The 10704-nt window shown below is 54.4% G+C and overlaps 1 protein-coding gene across 5 annotated transcripts in view; it reads right to left on the reverse strand.

Annotated features, from left to right (window-relative positions):
* The window catches only part of NRG2 (neuregulin 2), a 180434-nt gene that overhangs the window by 11207 nt on the left and 158523 nt on the right, over positions 1-10704 (reverse strand). The window contains exons 5-6 of one of the 5 annotated variants that reach the window (XM_024752394.1): positions 6068-6126; positions 275-298 (exon numbers count right to left, since the gene is read on the reverse strand). The exons of 1 other annotated variant lie outside the window; for it this stretch is intronic. In XM_024752394.1, coding sequence (XP_024608162.1) covers positions 275-298; positions 6068-6126 — 83 coding nt within the window. Of the gene's footprint in view, positions 1-274; positions 299-6067; positions 6127-6488; positions 6566-10704 lie in introns of all 5 variants that reach the window. 3 more of the 5 variants (XM_024752393.1, XM_024752395.1, XM_024752392.1) reach the window with 3 other exon arrangements.

A 10704-nucleotide genomic window follows, 5' to 3' on the forward strand; every position in this document is an offset into this window, starting at 1 on the left:
GAGTACCCTGGCGACTGGCCCCAGGCAAGGGGGCACTACTGCACACGGGGGCGCAGTCTGAACGCCAGGGTACTCTGCCGTTCATGAGCTTTTCTTGTCTCCCCCAAATCAATGTAGTTTATTACAGGACATCCTGATGGGGACAGGGGGATTTTTGAAATCATCCCTTTTCCATTTGGGGGGAAAGGAAACCAAACATCCAGCACACATGGTGTCAGAGGCTGTGGAGAGGGGCTGTGTGGTTGGCGCTGACCGATACATAGAGGCTCCGTACCCTTTAGTTCAAATCCAAGGTGCTCTGGCAAGTGCAGAAGAAAGGAGGGTCAGAGAGGGGAAGGGATGGAGGGAGAGATACAGACAGAGAGAGAGATGGGGGAGGGGGCGGGAGAGAGAGAGAGAGAAACGTTGGTCAGGACTCTTCAGACACCAGCAGCCAGCCTGTGAGGTGAAAGCAGGTTAGTGGTGTCCCCTCCCAGCCTCCTGAGCCCCTTCCCTGGCACCCAGTCCCCAGGAGCCCTTGATTGGGGTAGAGAGAGGAAATGTTAGGATCAGCAGGCAGGGCAGGTTCTTTAGAGATGAGCTGTGGGGTTAGTACCTGGTGGGGAGGCAGAGGCGCAAGAGTCAGTTGGCAGATGTCCCCAGAGAGGAAAGGTGAGTGGGGGCAGGGGGCGGAGGAGTCCCCATCCTTCCCCTCCCAGCTCCAGTGCCAGGCCTTCGACCCTTTCGAGCAAGCTGGAGACAGCTTGCTCAGCCTGAGCTCATTCATGGGGCCCTTCTTTCTGTTCAGAACTAGGGCTTGGGGTACCCAGACCGGCCCCTTGTCCCTGTCCTGCCCCCATGGGCCTCACTGGCCTGCCCATCTACTAAGAGCCAGGCATGGAGGCTCAGAGTTTGTGTGGCGCAGGACTGGGGAGGGGGAGAGGCCCCAGGCAGCAGGTCACTTCTCCACTTGACACCCCCAATACCCTAGAAACCTGCAGGGGCTAGGCCTCGGGTCCCAGCCTGATCACACGACTTAGGAAAGCAAACTGCAACTTGGAGAAAGAGATGAGTGGGTTCACCTGTAGAACACCTGTGCCCCCTAAATGGCAGCCAATTGCACCCTTTGAAGCTGGATCATGTTGTAAATGTGCAAATTCACGGGTCTTCGAGGTAGACACCCAGGCCATCGAAGGGTTGGATAAAAGGGCCCTGCCCAAGGGTCAGCTCTGTCACTGACCCACCGTGTGACCCCATAGTATCCCGCCTATCTGGCTCTCAATCTTTCATCAGTTAAATGGGGATCAGGCCTGGCCACGGGATCTCTGAGGTCTGCAACTCGGCTGTCCTTCAGAATCATCCAGACCAATGGAAACAGGCTCTGGGGTGGGAGCCCAGAAATCTCCCCAGTGCTTTTGAAAAGCTCACCTACCATTCTAAGGTAACAGCCAGCACCTGATTGCAGGCCTCGAGTCTCAGTTGTGTCCCTAGTTTGCTGTGTGCATGTGGGCAAGTCATACATAGTCTCTGTTTCCTCATCTGTCAAAAGTGCCTGTACACGGTGAGAGCAGAAACTAACACATTTTAAATCAACTAGACTCCAATAAAAATTAAAAAAAAAAAAAAGACGGGCGAGGCGATGTGCAAGGGCTTGCTCCACTGCCTCCGCACGTGCACAGCAAGTTCCGCTAGACCCAGGCAGGAGGTGGAATTGTGTTCTGATGTTCTCATCTCCTGCAGAGGGAGCGGAGCACGGGGACATGAGCAGGAAGTCCTGTGCACTGTCTAGCTCTGGATCTCTCTCCTGCTTCCTGATAGGGATTCCAGAGGGTTATGCAGTTGGAAAAGGGCAAGAGAGTAGGATGGCTCTGACTGAAAGAGGCTTGAGGAAGATCCTGGGGTTCTGACCCCCAGTTCCATGCAGAGACCACACCCCTGAAGCAAGAACCCCAGCTCTTCTAAACATGAGCCCTTCTGTGCACTCCTGTTAAATCTGAGGCTGCAGGTGATCTTGAATGGGGTTTCTTTGCAGTCTTATGCTTACTGCTTCGAGGTAGGAGTCACCATAAGCACAGCAAGTCCACTCCTCTCCCAGGGCCTCCCAGGGCTGGCCGACTGTGCTAAGCAGGCAGTGCAAACTTGACAAACTGAAAGGGTCCTCGGGGACAACCCTCACTGAGCAGTTAATCCTGTAGCCCCAGGGACCCTCCAGGCAGCTCGAAAGAGCTCACAATGTTTGGATATCCATCCAGGTTCCCCACAGAGAACAGTCCAGCTTGACCACAGCACCCCAGACACTAAGAGAACCGCAGCACCCCAGACACTAAGAGAGCTGTGGTTCACAGAGCGGGTCTGGGCTCCACTTTTGGTGGTGTTTGTATTAGATGAGGCAGCTAGGGCCCAGTAGTGCTAGGACACTTTCCCAAGGTCACATAGCAAATTAGGAGGCGGAAGGGAGACTGGAGGCCAGGTCTCTGGTCTCTTGGGGCTAAGCCATGGCTATTCCTGCCCATTGAGTCCCTGGGCAGACCTGACTGGCTAGTCCTCAGGACAGTGACCATCTGGAGAAGTGAGCAGGGCTCCCAAAGCCATTTAAGAGTTTTCTCCTGCATCACTCCTCTGGGAACCGAGTAATAGCGGCAGCAGCTTTTGGGACTCCTGACTGGCCTCCCCTTTGAGTCAAAGGCCAGTACTGTTTTGGGTGGACAGTGATGGCTGGCAGGACTGGTGCTGTCACTGAGAAGTCACTAAAAGGCAGCCCTGCTTCCCTCTCCCCAGGGATAGATTCTGAGGGGCCTTCAGCCATGTCAGCCCCAGCAAAAAACAAAAACAAAAACACCCCAAAAACCCCAAATCAAAAAAACAGTCTCTTGCTCATCATATTCACTGCCTGCCACTCAGCCAGGATGGAGTGATACCACCGAGTCACAGGTGGGTCCTACTGAACAGAAATTTGCATACTGACCAGTAACCATGGCAGCCTGATGCTGGACTCCCAGCAGGGCCAGGCTTACCAGACAACAGACAAAGTCTTCATCCTGGACATGTCCTACGACACCTGGTCATAGGCACCTGGACAAGAAGGCCCTGATGTTGACCCCGGAGCATGTGCTTGTGTGCTTGTGTGTGTGTGAGCAGGTGTCAGCAGACGTGTGCTTGTGTGCAAGCGCAGGCATGTGTTTGTGTGTGTGTGTGCAGGTGTGCGTGCTCTTGTATGTGGTGGGTATCCAGGTGTACAAGTTTTGAGTCTTGGGAAGTGGAGGGGCTGTCAAGGGAAGAAGGAGAAGCTTTTAAAGGGCTACTGCGGCTGCAGGCTCTGTTTCCGTGGCCTCCGCAAAAGGTAACCTGGTCTAGAGGCTGTCTGGGCAGAGGGGGAAGGTCAGACACTTTGCTCAGGATGTGCTGGGAGTCAGCCTCCAGGGGACTGATGCTGCCCCTCTGGCCTCCACTCCCACGCCAGCAGTAGCTGGAAGAGGAGCTCAACTGTGTTCAAACAACAGCAGGCCCTTGACTAAGCCCTTGGTGTGCATCACTTCACTTCATCCTCACAGCAACCGTAAAGGCATAAATGCCACTATCCCCATTTTACAGATGAGGTTAAATGAGGCCCCAGAACAGGAAGCTCAGCTGCTGGCAATTTTATTCAGGTCCATCAGAATTGAAGCCTGAACACTTAGGTTAGCATTTTTCACTCCTTTTTCAATAATTATCTGATAGAGCAGTGCATGAAGTGCTCTGGGCAAAATGCTTGGAGAGTATAAATCCTTTACCAAAAGGTACCAGCAAGGATCCCAGTAACACTAGGCAGAAAGGCTGCATTTCCAGGCTCCTTTCTGGGCTCCCGGGGCCCTGCTGACCCTCCCAGAAGATCTGAGCTGCAAGCTGAAGCAGCCCAGCTGGCAGAGAAGCTTGGACAGTGGCCGAGTTTTGGAGGCTCTGCTGCTCAGATTCAGGATGGGCTGGGACTCCCTGTCCAGAACAGTCCCATAAGCTAGGGGGACTCTGGGCCTAAGGGTGAAAAGGAATAGGCCCTCCATTGCCTCTCTCCCCAGGTCCTCAGCCCCACCTGGCTGCTCTGTCCTCCTGACCTCCGGTCCTCCAATTGGGCTGGGTCTGACTCTGCAATTCCTCCTGGAGCCTGGGCTCTGGAGAGTTCTGTTGGGCCACGTGCCCACAGGCTCTGTTCTTATCCCCATGGCCTTCCTCCCTGGCCTCCAGTGGGAGGGTCCTGAGGACAGCGCTGCCCCCAACACTCTATTAAGAGAGTTGACCACCTGGGATAACCAGCCCCGACCTCCCCGGCGCCTCTCCTCGTCAAATCTTGGCTTCCAGGTTCCTGTGCAGGGAATGTCTAGGCTTTTGTGCTGTGGTCTGAGAAGGATCGGAAGGCTCCTTTCTCTACCCTGAGCCCCAAACCCCTTTTCTCTAAGGGTTACCTAAATGGTCCCCTGGGTCCCTTCCTCGGCCTCTTCATGCCCAGGCACCATCAATCTAGTTCTAATTCGTCATGGGACCCATCTGTCCTCCCTGGAGAGGAGGAGGTGAGTGGTGGGTTGAGCAGGGGCCTAGCGTGCTCTGGAGGACGGGGGACACGGTCCCGCCTTGCAGGCCAGTGGACCGCTGGGCCCCAAATGGATTCCATGGCCAGCCTGTGGCTTCCTGCTCTGCTCCACCTCCACCTGATGGCACTTGAAGGCACTGCTCCCAGCCCCCAGTAAAACACGCCACAGCTAGGGCCTCATCCAGCTCCAGGGGTCACACTTTTCTCGGCAGACTGTGCAAACCAGAAAGCTCCAACTTCAGAGATGGAAGAAAGGAAAGGAGTGAAGTAAGTCCTGGATGGGGACTGAGACCAGAGAGGGCCTGGAGAGAGTCACCAGTTACTCCTTGATTCCTTCTTCCCTCTATGCCTTAGTATTTGCGGCAACCCTCACCCCTACTCCAACATCTAGCTGCACAGATGACTCTGGTCTTCACGGAAACCACTGCCCTGGGACCTGTTTTCCCTCAATCTGCCTTCCCCACTCTCCCCCATCACCCCAAATCAAATCAAAACAAACTCTGGCCAGATGGAAAGGCAGGCTTTCTGAGAACTTGCTTCTTTCTCTCAAACACACGAGCACACATGTGCACACACTCATTGCCCGGCCTCACCAACAGCCTGACATCCTCAGACAGGCTCTCAGAGGCAGGTGAGGGCTCTGCAAATGCTTCTTCCCATCCTGGCCAGGCTGCCTGACCCCAGTGGTGAAGCGGCCTGAGCCTGGCTCTGAGCAGCTGCAGAGAGAATTCAGTGTTACTGCGACCAGGCAGTACAGCAACATGAGGCAGGGGGTGTATCAGTCCCCTCTGTGTGAAACCCAGCAGGACCCTGCAGGTGCTTCCCCAGGAAAGACCCCGCCAGTGACCCCTGCCTCTTGTTTGTAGAAAAGCTTTAGCCTCCTAGGCCTTTCTCCTTGAGTTCCAAAGAGCAAATTTAATCACAGAAGTGAGAAAATGCAGAAACAAAGGAAAACAAACAAGACAAAATAATAAGAGTTTAGCCGTAAGACAAAGTCAAGGACCTTTGGTATATCCTTGAGTTGTTTTGCAGATACTAAAACCCCACCAGGTGTTAGAAGTTAACTACATGATGACCACCCCCAGCCCTAGGTGATTGGAACCAGAAGGTTGATGATTGAGATTCCTGAAACACCCTGTTACCTCACCATCAACCAATCAGAGGACTGAGCATGAGCTGATCGTGCACCTCGTGACCCCACCCTCCCACAGTCTTTAAAAACCCTTCCCATGAGCCCCTTGTATTCTTTGCTTGACACCTTACGACTAGCGCTGTTCTTTCTTTCACCTCCAGCCGGTTTAGTAGGTTAGCTCTGCTGTGTGTTTGGCGTAGGGGACCCAAGTTTGGTTCAGTAACACGCACAGGCTTCTGATGAGGACTGAGAGGGGCCTAGGACAGCCCCCTGCGTTTCCCGGCCCACCCCAATCTCTCTAAGCAAGGCCCCATCCTTCCCACAGGGTCGGGGGTAGGGTGGGGGAAGAACTGTCAGTTACCAGGGAAGGAAAGAAATAGAAGAAAGAGACATACTGGAGAAGTTGACCATTGCGAACTGCTGACACCTGTCCCCGGTGTATCCCACAGGACACCTACCAAAAGAAAGAAAACCAGAAAGAGAGAGCCAGGATAGCAAGACATAGGCATTGCAACACCCTGGCACAGGCTCCTGCCAATGCCAGCTGGGTTCCTTGCCACTGTTACCATTTGTACCGGCCTTGCCACTCTGCCCCTTACCTGCAGCCCTGAACTTTAAACCCAAGGATTAGGCCAAAAATGAAAAAGCAAAACAAAAGAACTAACAAACCAAAATACAAAAAAGAAACAAAACAGCCAAAGATCAAAACAACCAACACCCCTGGCCCTATGTCCTACAACGGGATGAGGAGTGGGGGGGACTGCACCCGGAAGCTTTCTAAGGAGCAGGGACTCGTGTTTGTATCTTCAAACATACTTTGCTTAGGATCTGGCATGTACAATCGCAAAGGCAGTTTCTCCAAACATCTCTGTCCGAAGAATCCGTTTGGACATCTGGAGAAGGAAAAGGGGAAAAATCACAGAACAAACTGGCATCATCCGCGAGGCTTAGGTTAGAAATCAAAGTGCACAGTGATGAATGAGAAAACCAAGTCGAGCGCTGGGGCACACTCGTTGCTGAAGGGGCTGGAGTCGGGGCTGGGTGGAGGGCTCGGAAATCTCCTTCAAAATCTCTCTAATAGATGTGGCTCCAGGTGGTGGGGAAGCGGGGAAGGGGTAGGGAAGAAGATGATTTGGGGAAGCAGGGTGGGGAAATTGGGAACTTACTGCCTAAAGGTCCTAATGGTTATTGAGACTTTCCTTCTGACCTGCCTGGGGCCCCGTGAAGCCAGAATTGTAGACCCTTGGTGCCAGGCAGTCAGTAGGCTGGGGGGCTGGGAGTCTTCTGGAATACCAAGTTCTGGGGAGACATTCCTTCCAAGCCCTACCAAAGGGTTCTCTCCAGGGCCCTGGGCAGGTTTTCTCATCCATGAAACAGACCCCAGAAAGCTCAAAGGAGAACTTGGGAATGCTGTTCCCAGACTGTGTGCCTCCAACAGAAGGGGCCTTGGAGATGTCTCATCTGTTCTTTCAAAGAGGGCTCTGTGGCCAAGTAAGTTTAGGAAATCCATTCCCAGGCTTCCTTGTGGAGTTGCAGTGCACGCTAGCACATGAAAGCCTATGAAAAGTTTTGTAGGAGGAAAGAGCTGAACTTTCCCATAGGTTCCAAATGTATTTGACCTTGGAAGTTGTTTTTTGAGGAATCCTTGTGAACATACAGTTTGGGGAAGGCTGCCCTAGAGCAATATACACGGGAAAAGCTTATGGGGAACAGGTGAGGGTGGAGAGAAGGCTGAATTACCAGCATCCCAAAGCTGGTGGGCTGAGGGCAGGCGTGGGGGCCTCTGGCCTCAGGTGGCAAGAATCACGGTGGCGGGGTGGGGGCGGGGCTGCAGCCTGTTCCGCATCAGGGGGTCAACTGGCTGCCTGGGACCTGCCCTTTCCCCACGACCTGCTCCTCCATCACTGCCTGGCTCTAGCGGGAGTTCATTCTCCCACGTTGCCTCCTGCAGAGAACCACCCACTCCCATCTCCCTGACCTTGTCCTTAACTCCCAAGGTCCACTTCCTTCTGCTCCCTGGCTGCCACTCTCCCCTCGAGTCCCTGTCTTGTAGATTTCTGGGAGACATGCCCAGCCCTTGTACTCTCTTCTGAACTCCAGCAAGGCCAGATACTTAAGGGAAGCTTACAGATAGGGCCAGACTGACCCTCCCGCACCGCCCCCTACTCGAAGATGGGTCTATGCTCTTCTGCCTCTTCCAAATTAGGACATTAGGTAAGCCCATCACCAGCGTCCCCTCAATAACAGGTCAGTGACGTTAATTAGTAAACTTCCCCAAGAGGTGAATGTACTCTACCTCTTAGCATGCTAGCGTATACCAACCATCAGTAGCCCCTTGAACTTATAGGGGGTGATGGCGATTGGCTGTGACAGACCCTCACAAAAACCCTGTGGCCTCCAATCTAGCCTGGAGGATTGGGAGTGGTTGATGAGCAGATAGCTGGAGTCTCTCTGGGCCTTACTGTATCTCCCTCAGGGGAGGCAGGAGGCTGGTCCTTGTAGCCGGGGCAGTGTGTGTGCAGGTGTGCCTGGCTAATGAATGGCAGTGGAGGGGGGGAAGTGTGTCTGGAGACGGGGGAGAGCCTGCACGTGGAGCTGATGCACGCGCATCCCGCTGAGCAGGGTGGCTCGGAGGAGGAGGCTACACATTTGTCAGCACGCCCTTTTCTGACCCCTCGCCCTCGTCCCCAGTCATCCCAGCCCAGGAGAATGGAGGCAGTGGCTAAGGCTTTCCGACCAGCTCCACTCAGGCTCAGCCCTTCTTCCTCAGCTCTCGGAAACTGATTCCACTTGGGATGGGACTAGAGGCGCAGGAGTGACTTTTCAAGCAGCAGCATCGTTGGGGGTGGACGATAAAGACCCAGGACGTTGCCAAAATGACTCTTGCAATCAGGAATAAGAAAGAGATAGGCTTGACTGTGTCCAGTGTCTGAGATTAGCCCGGCTCCTGGAGACAGGAAAAACCTGTGTGTGTGTAAGAGAAAATGGGGGAGTGCAGGGGCAGGAGGGGACAGAGGGGAATTTATCCCCACTGCTGAGAGTCACGATGCTTTCCTGTGGCTCTTGGAGACGGAGGATAATTGAGCACATCCCTGCGTTCCCGGCCCCACACCCAGCCTGGACTACCCCGACTCTATCCTTGTATTATTCGTGGGCACAGAGTTGCACAGCTCCAGGTGGTGCTGTGGACACCGTGTACAACACGAACAAGCCCCCTGGAGTTGTGCGCTATAGTCCTAACCTTCCTGCCCTGGGAAAGTGCCCACTAGCTGAACAAAGGAGGTGTGTGTGTGGGGGGATGGGCCCTGCACGGGGCTGGGATGACTAACACCTGAGCTGTTCCTCAGGCACTGGCTCCTTTCGCGGGGCTTTTGGACACTCCTGCTCTCTCGTTAGCCCTGCTTGTTGAGGATGAGCCACGTCCAGGAGGCTGGGGCTTCCCTAGAGAAGGCTCTGGGGGTGGGCCTACAGCCTCTCTACCCTGCTGCTAGGACCTGGTAACAGGGTACAGGCTACATACATTAGCCTATCAACCAGGAGCAGGGCCTGAACTTGGCGTGGGTGGCTGGCTGGTAGTGAGTTCCCACTCAAACAGGGATTGACCCCCTGAGTTTCAGGGACACAGGGGACAGATTAGGAGGAGCGGCAGGTAACAGGCTTCCCAGCCCTTCCCCCCAAGCTGTTATCCTTGACTACGGGAAGGTCTGTGCTCAGGGCTGGAGAAGAGCAGGGGTGAGAGAGGGGCAGAGAGGAGAGCCCACGGGCTGCATCTGGGGTGACAGAGAGGCTGGGACTCTGCCTCCCCGTTTTCCCACCCCACCTCCCGGGCCTCAGTGTCTCCTTTTGGTAGCCTGGGGATAATGCCATGTGTGCTGCCCTCACCCAGGGGAGAGGGAGGATGAAGGATGAGGGTGTGCCCCGGGCACTGGAGGGAGTGAAGGGTCTCTGGCCTCATGAGGGGTGTGGGTGGAGAGGATGAGCAGGCAGATGGGCATGGGATGGGGGAAATCACCTGGACATGGGAGCAGAGGGGATGGGGGGGGTGAGCTGATGGGAAAGGGAGGCATGCCACTGGTATGTGCACAGGGCTGGAAAGAGAGTCTTGTTCTGTCATCATCCCCTGAACCAGTCCCCAAGAGTCACGCACCAACCGTGCTCTATAAAAACACGGAGAGAAGAGGAGAAAGCAGCAAGAGGAAGTGCAGAGGCCCCTGTCTGGCCCAGACAGGAGACGGTCACCTTGATTTGGACCCCCGTTTTCAAATCCCCCTAAGCTTTCCTTTTTTAAAACAAAATTCAGTATCAGTGACACTGTTTCTTTTGGCTCTGAATTCTAGAAAAACAGGAGGGACGGAGTGTGCCTGCTTTCCAACACTCCCCGCAGGGCTCTGAACCAATACACAACAACAAGTGTCAGAAAACCAGGAAGGAAAACTGATTTTTGTAGAAACTGGAATGAAACTGACCAGTCTAGTTTCATTATCCAAGCTAAGCGGAAATGCAAAAAAATCAAAATAAAAGTAAACAAACAGCACAAATGGTACGACGTGAGTTCCGTTTCCTAAGTTCTTTCCTTTTTATTCCATGCATTCCATTCAGGGTGTCATCAGGAACCCCAAGAGGCCTACCCCCCTTCCCTCCCAGCTCACCCACCCCCAGAATGGGCTCTGGGTTCTGCCCTGCCCCCCTCCCCCCTGCCCTTCTCCAGCACAGCTCTGAGGACCTGCCCTCCTGATTGCAATCCCCGCCAGGGACGCCCCTCTCCCCTGAGGGCTCAGGGCATCAGGGAAGTTAGCTCCAGGAGCCCTGGCTGGGGCTGACCCAGGACAGGCTGAGATGGGGAGGTGGTGGTTCTGGGTACCAAGCTCAGGTTCTAAGCAGTGAACCCCAGTTGCCCTGGTGGGGCAGGGAAACAGGACAGCATCTTCACAGTGGCTCAGGCTCCTGCCCTCTGCTCCTCTCAGACTTAGCTGGGCAGGACCCAGAAAGTCCTAGGGGTACAGCCTTGCTGGCAGGGCCCCCTGGGAATCCT

Source organism: Neophocaena asiaeorientalis, unplaced genomic scaffold (assembly GCF_003031525.2).
Source record: "Neophocaena asiaeorientalis asiaeorientalis breed wild unplaced genomic scaffold, Neophocaena_asiaeorientalis_V1.1 scaffold204, whole genome shotgun sequence".
Taxonomy (NCBI): Eukaryota; Metazoa; Chordata; class Mammalia; order Artiodactyla; family Phocoenidae; genus Neophocaena; species Neophocaena asiaeorientalis.